This window comes from Meleagris gallopavo, chromosome 5, assembly GCF_905368555.1.
Source record: "Meleagris gallopavo chromosome 5, MGAL_WU_HG_1.1, whole genome shotgun sequence".
Lineage (NCBI taxonomy): Eukaryota > Metazoa > Chordata > Aves > Galliformes > Phasianidae > Meleagris > Meleagris gallopavo.
Genome location: NC_139408.1, coordinates 38,231,661 through 38,245,530, shown reverse-complemented (window position 1 = coordinate 38,245,530; position 13,870 = coordinate 38,231,661). Strand labels below are relative to the sequence as shown.

The 13,870-nt window shown below is 39.9% G+C and overlaps 1 protein-coding gene across 8 annotated transcripts in view; it reads right to left on the bottom strand.

The window, feature by feature from the left end:
• Positions 1 to 13,870, bottom strand: part of GPATCH2L (G-patch domain containing 2 like) — a 78,988-nt gene that overhangs the window by 10,501 nt on the left and 54,617 nt on the right. For 6 of the 8 annotated variants that reach the window (XM_085225347.1, XM_010711747.4, XM_085225346.1 and 3 more), the window contains one exon: positions 4,496 to 4,587. In XM_085225347.1, coding sequence (XP_085081473.1) covers positions 4,496 to 4,587 — 92 coding nt within the window. Of the gene's footprint in view, positions 1 to 828; positions 3,272 to 4,495; positions 4,588 to 13,870 lie in introns of those variants that run through there. The other 2 variants (XM_085225349.1, XM_085225351.1) reach the window with 1 other exon arrangement.

Sequence of the window (13,870 nt, the reverse complement as noted above, 5' to 3'; positions counted from 1 at the left end):
CATTCTCATTTTCTTAACATGATCACTGGTTCAAAATGGAACAAGATATAAGTAGCAGAAAATATTTGCAGATCCACAGCTCAACTGAACAGTAACCCAAATTGCTAGAATGATTATAAGAAACCTGGAATATGACAGTTTACTTCCATTCTCAGTATTCTGAATCAAGCAGAACAGCAAAAGATAAAAACAAGAAATTGTCAGAAGAGTCTTTTGGGCAACCACAGGTTTTTCTAAGCAAGTAACTGCTTCAGTACCCAACACATCACTTGTATTCTCCCAACAGATAATAACTGCTTGTGTATTTTCATTACAAGCTGATTCTGCTGCTCTGTAGTGGATGAATGATAAAAAAAACTACAGCAAGCCTCAACCAGAAGACTGACTGCTTTGAAGTTCACATAAAAAGCCAGTATCAGTGGCTGAGGTTAGCGGTTAATGCACTTGGTAGACCTGGAACCCAACAGTCTCGGTCATCTAAAACAGTAAGTCATTCACATACATCTACAACAACACAGCTGATAACACTACATGGCATGTTTTACTTTGAGCCTACTGATCTTCATCTGGAGGCAAGAGGAAATATGCAGAAAAAAACAATAACAAAACAAGTGGAAAATCCTTAAACTATCTATTACTACCAAAACTACACAAAGGACACTCACTAGCAGTCTTCCCACCTTTGGCTTCTCCTTATGAGGTACCATCACACAATGAGTAAATGTATTAGCATTAGCAAGAAACTGAGCAGCAAGAGTCACTAAACTGCTGCTACTCAGACTGTTCTCTAATAAGCAGTTTCAGAAGCTGCTAACTGACACCTTTAAAAATTTTTAAATTTATTTATTTTACAATTATTTTACAATGAATGCATACAAAGAGAAACAAAATCTATTTATGAAGAATTTTCATCCAGATTCATCAGTGGGATGCCTGAATAAAATGTTGGTTATCATGTGCACTGCTACATATACAGGTGCCTGAAGTACAACCACAAACACTAAACACATCAATATAAAGTTGGACAGTTGTTCGCTGTGTGTTTCATGGCCATATACACTTGTGGTCTACTCTAACAAATGGAAGACAGACACAACAATCTTCTTGAGATCCCTTTCAAGACAGAGGATATTTACAATGAAAATAAGGAAATACACACTACTTCTCAGACCACAGTGCCACTGAGGAATTCACACAAAAAATATATCACAATGGAGTCCAACAGAACACAAGGACACTATCAATGAATTATGATGCCCCTAATCTTAGATCACTGAATGTTTGAAGGACCTTCATCACCAGCGGCTTTCCTTCTCTCCAGGCACTGGCTTTTGGTCCCTGAATTGGACAAACTTTTGATCTAATCTAGTACAGCCAATGTTTCTCCAGATTTCCTTATTCCTTGGCCAAATTACATCAGTTAGACTTTTGATCTTACCTTGTTAAAGCCTTATATATTAGGAGTCACATACAGAGGCATCATGTAGTGTAGAAAGCAATAACTTTCATTTTCAGTTTCTCTCACTACTCACATAAGTGTATCAACTTATTTTTGATAATAATTGTCATTTCCTGAAAAGCAAGTGAATTTTCTGCCCATTTTTTCCATTGTCTCAACATGCAGGTCTTTTCCTAAAATGCTACTTTTCAACAACTCAGTTGTGATATTCAGGCTAGTTAGCCTCAAACTGTGGCAAATAATGGTAGTTTAATGCTATAATGACAAAGGTTGTGGCATTTCTGCTACAGTACTTTATGTTCTTTGACATTCATACAGAGATCTCTAACAAAATGTAGCTACAAACCCTTAAGTACTGACAGAAAAACATGTGAGAAGACAACAGAATAAACTTAGTTTGCTTGGGTCTCAAATAAACACATCTCCAGCTCCTTTCTCTCATTCCTGCAACTAGAAAGAAGCCGACATCCGCATCCCACATTCCTTTTATTAGCATCTTCTGATTTCAGCCAAATTCAACTCAAAACTTTCCGTGGATGACGGCGGCGGGGGAGGTGACAGGGGAAGATTTGTAGCTGCATGTTTAAGAAAGAAGCTAAATTCATCACAATGACAGGGGAGAGTGTTGGCAGAGATTTGAGCTATTTATTCTTTTAGGAAAATCCTATAAAGAATGACACGAGGAAGCCTCTATCTGCAGTCTTGTTCATCACACTGGTGAGGAGTCCGATAACAGATGTATGCAGTAGTGTGATTTAGTGCCGGGAGCTGGCCCCTGATGTGTATTAATACAGCGGCAAAGCAGAACGAGCCCCTCTTCATCACTCATCTCTATAAAAGAGGTGGAATCTGAGATGGCCCGATGTTCGGCAGAGCAAGCCCATTTGTTCTGCTGACTGATGGAGCCAGCTCAGGCTGCGTCCTTCACCTCCATGGGGCACTCAGGTTGCAAAAAAGGAGATCACTGAAGCAGGACCTGGTCAACAAGTGAGACGAGAGCAGTTGGACTCTGCTAAGAAGCTATTTAAAAGTGAAGAAAAATCCAGCACTGTGTATTTCTGCAGTGACAGGCATGGGCCTGCATTTTGATCCACTTGTGTTCCATCTTTTGCAAAAGGAATAAGGCACCACAAACAGCTAGAGCCTCTGCAGTGAGAAAATGAGGCTGCCATGATTCCTCAGGGACAGGGAAATTCAGCAGATGGCATCTATGCAGTGATGCGTAGGTATAAGCAAGGCAGAAAAATCTGCATCTGTCCCACCAACGTCCAGCAAGCATAAGATGCTTCAGTTAATTCTGCATTACTGCAGAGTAATTCTGTGTTATTTCTTTGGGCATCAGTAATTCTGCAGTCAGAGCACCTTTAACAGAAATACCACCGAGCTTCAGAAATTTCCAAGTTATGTGCCCAGGTTGTGCTCCAGCTGCAACTGAGAGACTGCTGTAGAAAGTCAACAAGGATGCAGCTTCAGTTACCCAATCACAGGAGCTTCTTTCTGCAAGTACTGTAGAAAACCCTGTCCATCTGTTAACGTTGCTGGAGATGTTTCTAAGCAGGTTCAAAGGCAGAGATCTTTGCCATTTCTGACTATTAATGATTTTGCAACAGTTTTCTCTCCATGATCAACACAAGTATCTTGTCCAGATTCCAGAGCTACGCTATCCTTCCTTAATTTGTAACACTTTATTTTTTCCCCACTCCTCCCTGAAAGACTATCAGATCTCTGTGCTATTTTCCACTGCTGAGTTCCAGTCCAGATGTAGATTCAGTTCCGTGAAAAATGTTCATTATGCACTTCATCTAAAATATTCTGAAAGATATAGGCATAGAAGTTCTCCCTATAGAACGTAAGCAGCAATGCAGCACAGAAATTACACTCTGAACTAAAAAATAAACAGACAGGTAACAGTGTCTCATAATAATGAGACATGAGCATTCATACCAAAAAAACCTAGTATACCAGAACTAAAATTATGTGGCTACAAATACGCAATTTTATTAATCCTTTCACTACAGAAGTCTGAATACCCCAGCACAGGATACTCAAAAGCTAGAAAAGGACATCCTAAATCAACAGTCAATAACAAGTAACGTTTTCATTGAGCAACAGATAATTAATTTTCATGTTCTTCTATCTTTTTTTTTTTTTTAACATAGAACCTTTTAAACACTCTCCAGTCCAGATCTCTGGCCTGGAAAGATGGTACAGCTTTCTTCCCTATTTCATTATTCTACTGTCTATCCACCTGCCCTACAGTGAAACCTATCAAATCTCATTCCTCCTATTAATCACCAGTTCCTTTGGCCTTTATGGTTTTCACATCACCATTTTTCCCATCAACTCAACCAACTCTTTGTTACTGGATTGTACAGTGTCTTAATGAGCTAGCTGGGAGGACACTGGTCATTTAGTAGCAGGAAAAATGTTTCAAGTGGTGGGAGGATATAAAGAAGTCTCCTAAAGTCCTCTGTGCTCTGCATAAACACTTTCTCAGATTCTGAAAGATGAATAAAACAGCTTTTTAATCACTACAACCTCCGAGTAAGAAAAAAAGTGATTGTTTTAAGGTACAACAGTAAGACAACTCCAAAAGAAACAGTTCTTTTCACTGAGTGATCACACAAAAATTGCCTGATTTCTCCTCCTGTAAAGTGCCTTGAGGCACCCCGAAAAAGCCACCAGCTGATGTCAACCCAAAATGGAGGAACAGTCTCACATGCTGATCATCATGTGCTGCACAACTTAGGAACTGTGGAAGGAACTCCTTTCTGACAAAACAGATTATTAGCCATCACACAGTGAAGCACTAAGTTATGCTAGCTTAACAAAGCTGCGTGATCAGATCTGTTTATTAGGCACCTTTTCACGCTACACAAAAAACACACGACATTTTCCCCACAAGTTGCCTTTCTCTCACTTTTTTTTTTTAGTTTCAAATTGAGGTAATGCTATTTTTCATTACTCCGACTTTGGCACTCTGCCCAAGAAGGACACGACTTTAGAAATGCTGACACACACACAAATCCAGGCTACCTGACGTTGGGCTGGACATGGAGGCTGCAGCTGGCTTTCGTTTCCTTTTGATGTCCCTTGAGCACGGTGGTCCCAGGTGTACATTTGCTTGCCTACAGAGAAATTAAAACAGCAAATTAAACTCTGTTCCAGTGTCACCTTCCCACAAGATTCTGGGCGATCATCTCCAGCCCTCCTCTGCATCAGTTTCTCAACCAGTAACCAAAGTGAATCAAAAGGTTCTCAGGGAAGCTTCCCTCGCACTTTTTGTTATCATACAATTAGGCTTCCATTTCTTTAAGAGCGCACACCCATAAACTGAACACAATAATAATTATTTCCTAGCATTTAAAGGATATGGTATAGTAATAACTTTTAAATAATTCTTTTGCATAAGTAAAGACGTGATCAAGCAGTGATGTGACACACCCTATCATTATTTCTGCACAAGTTTAAAAAAAGGCTGCAAAATTGCCTGGAAGAAATTACATTTGCTCACTTATTCAGAAATTATTTTACTACATACACATATTTAGAGCTGTAGAGTACATCTTGGGATGTATCTATAGTCCAAATGACTACAAAAGTAAGTTCATAAATTTAGTTAGAAACTCAAAACTTTTGTGCAAATTAAAATTTCCTTATAGATACTACAATGAAAACAGCTGAATCTGGCTTGCAATATTATAGACTTTCTGACATCCGAAAGAGAGTGGAGAGGCATAAACTGTCCCAGCCATACCAGCTGTTAAGCCCGAAGCCTACCAATGACCATTCCAGTTAAACCCTTTGTCAGTTAAGAAGAAACCTGCCTTATTAGGAGCAGCTCAGACAGAGCACTCCTCCAAGTTCTACACACAGGAAGAAATGAAGATTCATTCAGAAAAGACAGTCTGGAGCAGGGGAAAAAAAAAAAAAAAAAAAAAAAAAAAATCACTCCAGAGCATCTTCTCATCTACCATCCATAATGAATACAAATGCTTAATTTAGCAGTAACGTTGGGTTCAAACCCTTTATTTGTCTGTGATAACAATTTTTTTTGGCAAGTTGGTTTCTCTCTGCATCAGAAAAATGCAGAACGACAGTGTAAATAAAAACCACTGAGGAGCATGAGGTGTGCTTACAATGTGTTAAGATTGAAACCATGTATCTTTAAAACTTGCTATTTTTATTTCTTTTTTTCAGAATGTTTATCCAAGTGCTGAAAACTTTCACAAGTTTTTCTACAAGATAACAAGAGGAAAAGATCATTGCTTCGTATTTCCATGCCAAATTCTTCTTTTAAAAAAAGGTATATTTGTAATATAATACAATACAATTTAGGAAGCTGAATTTATGCAACTATGAAATTTGCTGCTGTAGAGCACTGTACAGAACAGTGCAGGGAGCACACAAAAAAATCCACATACAAGTCAAAATTACAAATTGTTTGAATGCTGCTGGGTCTACACACTTACCTTCAGCAAGTATGCAGTCACACAATAAGAAAAAAAACAACAAAATAGCTAGCATTCTGTATTCTCAACTAAAATTCCCAAGTTCTACACGATTTGTCATCTTAGTTTGACATTAAGGCACAGCTTAAATTTTTTTAAATTTTTTATTTTTTTACTTGTATTAAGTTTCACTGAGGGCCAACTTTTCAAATCCATAATTTCTAGGAGCTCTTATCAATATAATGAGGCAGAAGACTCCTTGCAACATGAACTAAAGGCTTTTAAAAATACCAGCACACCTGGAGACTGCACATGCAAATCCCACCCTTCTACACATAAATGACTAACTTGTAAGTTAACCCATGAAGGCTAAAAATTGCTTTTGTATATAATTGCAACGGTGGCCATACAGTATTTTAGCACTCTTTTACAATGTATTCTCAAATATTTAAGCACACATAAATAAGGAAAAGATAGATTAACTCAAGTGGAACTTCAGGTCTTTCGTTCAGCATCAATATTACAAAATAATACTACTGACTAGATGACTATGTAGTTATATATGATAATCCAAATCATTATTACATAATAATAGAAACGTTAACTTTTAATTTTATGAGCTTACCCCAATTATTAGCCAGCTGATCTCTTCTGAAGACCCACTACATACTACAGAGGAAGTATGCACAATCGTCTCCAGGGGACTTCATGCAATTTTTCCCACTTCATAAACGTTAAAGCTAGATTTAGAATAAGAGCTCCTGATTCTCAGATCCATGCTCAAACCACACCTACCCTTACCTCACAATTACAAAAAAGAATAAGAAAAAAGAAAAAGGGAGAGAATCTCATAATTCTTTCTCATACTGAAAATAAAGGCACATTGTACTCCAGCTGGAGACTAGTAGCAAGGACACTGAAACCGGCAGCCCTGCCTCTAACATACAAAGGCTTGGAGGTTATAAATAGTCACCATCACACGTATTTCATTCAGGTTTATCCCTTATTGATCACCCACAGTCTAGTTAGTAAATCAGGAACCTATTGATTACTCACTGGCTCTGACTGCCCTGGTGGTAAAAGTGTCAGTTTCAAGTGGTTGGTGCACTTTACAGGCACCGTAAATCTGCATACAGAGAATCTCCAGGTGGTAGACACCTTGGGAGAGGGAGAAATGTAAGAATGCACACAGGAATGATGTACCTCATTAAAACACAGGCAGGAAGGGTATCCATGTTACAGTTCATGAATTGAACATTTTCTGGTAGATACCACCCTACTGGTGTTATATTGGTAAGAGAAGAAATTGGCAAATCCCAGTTGTCCTAGTTTCAGCTGGGATAGATATTACCTTCTCGCTAGTAGCTGGTATGGTTCTGTGTTCTGAATTTAGGATGAGAATGATGTTGTTAACACACGAATGTTTTGGTTTAGTCCTAGAAGTTTTCAGCTTCTCGTGTTGCCCTGACAGTGATGGGCCAGGGGCACACAAGGAGCTGGGAGGGGACACAGCCAGGACAGCTGACCCACACTGGCCAAAGGGATGTGCCATACCATATGGTGTCATGCTGAACAATAAAACTGGCTGGAGGAATTTACTCTGCTTGGAGTCTGGCTGGGCATTGGCCAGAAGTGGGCAACTTCACTAGCAATTTATATATTCTTCTATCGTCATCATTATTACTTTCCCTTCATTTTCTGTCCTATTAAACTGTCTTTATCTCAACCCACAAGTTCCACCTTTTTTCCAATACTCTCCCCCATCTCACTGTCAGGGGGAAGTGAAAGAATAGCTGTGTGGTGCTGAGCTGCCTGTCAGGTTAAACCACACCAGTTTATCAGCAAACTCATAGGAACAGCACTGCCGGCAAAGTAAGGTAATGGATATGCACAGCACACCATGTCACAGCAGACAGATGTTAACTATAAACTGTGAAAAATCTGTGTCATCATGCAACCATGAATTAGTTTTTCAGAAAATGTCGATTTTAACAACTCCTCTGAATAGGTTAAAAATAACTCAGAGGTAGAACTGAACAGGGCCAAGAGGAAAGGATAACAGAAAATGCACATTGTAGCATTGTCACAAGCCTCCTTGTGAAGAAGTCAGAGGTACCGAGCATTGTGTGACAGATTTGAGCCTAAACTGAGAAAACACAATGGTACTTAATCTAATCTTACTGACTTTCTATTTCTTCTGCTAGGCTTCTATATTTTGTTGAACACTGCACGAACAGTAACAAGAAAACTACTGGACAGTGGCTGGTGGATCATAAGAAAAAAAATTGCAGTGCTAAATCACCATTAAATCTGCTAGTCAACCAGACACTAACATGGAAATCAACCTCAGTCTAGAGAGAACTGAAATTCTGCCCCAGGAAGAGAAAAAACAGAACACACCTGGAGAGACAAAGCAGGCTCCAAAATGCAGCTTCCCTGGTAGCTGCAATATATCCAAGATATACAATAACACCACAGCTTCTTATTGACAGGAGTTAGCAAATGAGGAGTTACAAATGTGTAGAAACAAACGGTTTTATATGAAAAAAATCTATAGTTTCTTTCTGAACATATCTATATGTATATTTTAATCACAAGCTAAGAAATTATCCAGGAAATACGGATTTATCTTTTGTTCTTAACGTAGTACTCAAAGTACACGGTGATTCTACATGCAGCTCACACTGGAGAAAAATCAGGCTTTGCTATGCACAAAGCTGGGATTCATTGTTGTCTTTAATGTGTCAGAAGGATTTTGAATGTTTCCTTGCTTCCAGATAGTTATTATATAACTGTTTGTTTGTTTAAATGAAGTGTAACTGTATATACTGGACTCCTACCTCACTCCTACAGATCAAAGTAACCGCACGCTGGACTGTCAGGATCATACAAGCTTGCCACTGCCATAGATACAAAACCCAGAAAATTCTAGGGTTTAGGATTGCCAAGCAATACAATCCACGGAAAACAGTACAGAGCACAAGCAGTCGCCAGTTCACAATGAATCTAACTGAACAGAATTAGGTCCTTCAAACCTTCTCAGTCTGTAAAATGATGTCCTCTTAAAACTCAGAGTAAAATACACCTCAATCTCAAAACAGAAGTCTCTGAAAACAGCCTGCAAAACTAAGTGCAACAGTTTGTGTCCTTCTTGGAAACAGGTGGTGTATCACACACTTGGGGGTGTACATCTCTTACTGTAATCTCGTATTATTCAGTTTCTCTGCTGACAACTTCTGGAAGAAGCAGAACAAGTGGATTATATAGAGAAAATTAGATAGCCATTAATCTACTGTCATACAAACAAGGGGTGCTATTATCCTCATACTAAAATAAACATTCAGCAGAGACAGCATCTAACAAGGATACTACTGCTAAAACAGTGCCACACAATCCAAGTGCTGCTGCTGAGATGCTATATTCCCAGCAAACATAGGCCAAATGAAACATTCTTCCTCTGAATCTGGAAGCATTACCTGAGGTTTATGGTGGCACAGAAGAATTGCCAGGCCATGGCATGAATCAATGGTTGAGTATCAGGTGAGAAGGTGTGGCTAACCCAGGGAGCTCAGGTACAAGCAATGCACCTGAAAGACCAGAAGGGTTGGAGCCTGGATCCATCCCTCTTCACCCTCACTTAAGGGTTAGCAGATAGAGGTTGCACTCCTCTTGAGCCACTGCTGGTCACCAGAAGAAGTGAGCTAGTTTTCCTTCTTCATTATCTTCTATTGCTCTATAGTACATGTATCTCAGTAGAAGGTACTGTCATTGCCTTCTTTTGCCACCCAGGTGGCTTCACAAAATTAAGAGTAGGAGCAGAATTTCCTTCCTCTTTGAAACTAGAGACTCAGATGGGCACCGAAGTTTGATCTGCGCTTAACTTTTGTAAATCAATACAGCTCTTGTGCATAAGAGTCTCCTCTGCTCTGCAGAACCTCATGGCACAACTTCGAGAGCAGATTTCCAGATTCCAAAGTCACTACAAGTTAGTTCACTTCTTCAATCATTTGAATCTAATAGGTCTTCATGCAGCAATGCTCTGTTCCCCAAGTATGCATTCTAATCATGTAGCAGTTTCGTTCACTAAAGTTTGCATACAGTGAACAGAAAGGAATACATTTTTTCAATCATTACTCAAGTAAGCATTCTAAGTAGAGATTATGTGATCCCACGTATTGTATTCTCTCTTTTCATACAGACCTATACAATACGTGTGTGCCAGTAAGAGAGGTACTTAATATTTGCCTGACCTGAGTACACAGATCTGGTAAAAGCAATATACTTCATAGCAGAAGAAAGCATTAATAACTAAACAAGATTCTGAGGCGAAGGGGAACTTATTTTTCACTCTGGAGAATTAGGATTCACCAAAATGGAAGCATTAGGCCTTAGACAACTGATGCTAGATAATAGCTTCTGTTTGTTGCACACTTGTCAGAAGAATTCACTTACATCCCCAACTGGAATATTAGCTAGGCTTTAGTAGCAAAGGAAGACATGAAAGTGTTCTGGCTAAATGAAGGAAAAAAAGAAAGGGAAGAATGATACCTAAAAGCAGCTGATGCATAATGGACATCTCAGGAAGATGAAGATGTGTGGATAGGTTGCATGGAATAATCTGGATACTGTCCTGGTCAAGTGGGACAGCATGAAATTGTGAAAATTCATTCAATCCTTCAGCTACCTCAGGAAAGGCCTGACAATGCAGGCAATCTCTATACTTCCATATGCTTGGATAAGAGGCAGAAATGCCAGGATCTCTGTACAGATACAACAGAATGAGATTTGCATAAACACGCATATTTCTAGAGCTGGAACTACAGATGTTCTTCAAATTTCCGCCTGCATCATCTACTTGCCATCTCACCGGGCACCGACTTCCACTTTTCTTAAGACATCTGGTCAGAACATAAAATTAAATTTTCACCCATAACCCTATTTTCAAGGCTAAGCAAACAATAAATGATATTAGGGACAATTTATTGCCTACCTTCCCCTCTTCTACCTGTTTTACAACTCAAATTAAAGGGAACATTGGTTCTAGACTCTTCTGAAACTCACTCTGCCTCAACAGAATTACACCCCACAAAACAATAACCTATCATATTTTTCCACTGACAGATCCATTGCATAGCCAAAGTCTACTAAAATATTCTGCTTAAGCCTGTACAAAATTGTATCAGAAACAGTGATGCCAGCAGGAGCAGAGAAGTGATAATCCCTCTGTACTCAGCCCTGGTGAGGCCACACCTTGTATACTGCGTTCAGTTTTGGGCCCCTTGCTACAAGAAAGACAGTGAGGTACTGGGCATGTCCAGAAAAGGGCAATGAAGCTGGTGAGGGGCCTGGAGCACAGGCCTTATGAGGAGCTGGGATTATTTAGTCTGGAGAAGGGGAGGCTCAGAGGTAACCTTGTCGCTCTCTACAACTACCTGAAAGGAGGTTGTGGTGAGGTGGCAGTTGGCCTCTTCTCCCACGTGACTAGTGATAGGACTAGAGGGAATGGCCTCAAGTTGCGATAGGGGAGATTCAGGTTGGACTTTAGGAAATACTACTTCTTTGAGAGAGTGGTCAGGTGCTGGACTGGGCTGCCCAGGGATGTGGTGCAGTCACCAAGCTTAGAGGGGTTCAATAAATGTTTAGATGTTGTACTGAGGGACACGGTTTAGTGGGAAATATTGGTAATTGGTGGACAGTTGGACTGGATGATCTCAGAGGTCTTTTTCAACCTTGGTAATTCTATGATTCTATGAAAATCCTCTTCAAGTGGAGTTCGAGATAACAATTCTTTTCAGACCACTCTTTCTCCCAGAGATGTAAATGGGTAGAAAGGAACGAAGGGAAGGATCACTTGGGCTGTCCATGCAAGTCTCGTCTTGCTTGCTTTTAACAGCCAGCATCGTCAAGCAGAAACCTTAACAGACAAGACATGATTAGCAAACGCTTTGTGCTCTTAAAGGAGAGTAATTATAGGCATGTGAAAAAAGGAAGAGATCCCTGAGGTACTCTTACTTGCATGCCTCCCGAGAGGCAGCAGAGCCATTAAAAATTCCATGATGAAGAGGAAAAACAGCCTGGGAACAGCCAGGAGGCAATACAGCAAATTAATACACCACTTGTCCCTTGGGAGGGCTGCAAGAAAGCAGGAAACTCTCCTTGCTTCACAAAATAAAATTATACCACTAATGATAACAGTCACCACACACACAAAACTGCTTCTAATGATGGGTGTGAAATTCCCAGTGCTATGCACACACTTTGAATGAATCTCTTCTCATCACTGATATAAAGCAAGAAAGGTAATCTTGGAAGTGTACAATTCACTCAGCCATTCAAACAAGACTTCCTATAGAACATTCCACATAGAACCTCCTTGACAATGGAAAAGTCTTGAATATCTCTATCTGTGTTCAGGACTTTGGCTAACGGCTCTGCCTAAATGAAGCACTGCATGACTAATCATGTGCTGCACTTAGAGATGAAGTGCACCAAAATCTACCACAGAGGCAAAGAAAACATTGCCATGGCATAGAACAGACTCCAGCTGGTACACTTCCACTGGTTAGTGGGCATGGTGGAGAGTGGCTGGCAGTCGGACAAGGTCATCTTCAAGGTCTTTTCCAACCAGAACAATTTTGTGATTTGTGATAGAAGGAACTCAACGGAAAGGTAATTTTCCACTGCACAGAGGGCATGAGATTAAACAAACTGGATATCCATAACATCAAAACTGGTTCTTCTCTAACACATTTCACATTGCTCTCAGGACATTGGCCTTCCCCACCCTATTTTGACACATTTCTGAGTAGAGTTTCTCCAGGATCAGATGCAAGCTGATAGAACTTGCTAAAGAACAAGCCATAGGAACTGACTCCATCAATGAAAAGAGAGGAAAAAGTAATTGGGAAACACCTGAAGAACAGCTCCTGTTAAGAGAATGTTCCTGTGAAGGAATCAGTTTTCCTCTGTGCCCCTGGCAGCATCTCTATGTAAACACCTTGCACTGTAAAGTTCACTCATACATGAGACCATAGCACTTTTTAATTCTTACCATAGTTTTGCACTCCCTCATCCCCAAATTCTTTCACACATTAATAATATCTCACACTATAATAAGAAGCTACTTTTTCAAACAACAGACACTTAAAAATACACTCACCACTGGAATGGGGACAAACTACTTCCCTATCAACATTCAGAAACAAATCATTAGGATTATGTGTGTCAGGACACCAGCCACTTATTCTCTATAGGAAGGAGCCAAGCTTATAGCAACAGGATAGCTAGACTATACACACAGTAAATACAAACAAATATGATCACACCACTTCAGAAACATCCTGTCACAAACAATGGCTTTGGAAAAGGCTTTCACTGATCACTATAAAGGTAGACAGCTTGCCCTGTTCAAATTTGAGTGGGAGCTGTTGAGATCCCCTTTCTGAAGAACAAACAGGAAACAGCTGGTATCCCCTGTAACTTCTGTAGAGCAAAGTGAAACACTCGAGGCACAAGAAAGGTTATCTTTACTGCAAATGAAGAGACTAACCAATCTTCTTGATTCACTGGTATAAAATATCCCCAGACTGGTGCAAAAGCACCGATTTGCTTATGCACAACCTTCCAAATTATTTTTGTTCCCATCCATATGAATGTTTAAGAGCTGATTTCTCTCCCCCCCAAACCTTTTTAGCTTTACCATGCTGCCTACAGCAGCATGAGGTCATGGTGCGGTATCACAAAATTCCCTGCAGAAGCCAGAGGGAGGAGAGGTTTTGCTGGATAGGTGCCAAGCTTTTGCTCAGACACACACAACCTCAGTACATTTTTCATGCTCTATTTGCTAATTAACAAGGGGAAAAAAAACCATGAAGCTGAAAGTCCAGACGGTTCTTTCAGATTTGGTACTTCGTGCAAGCACGTAAGCAGAACTGTGTCCCAAGCAGGACCTTGCTTCCTT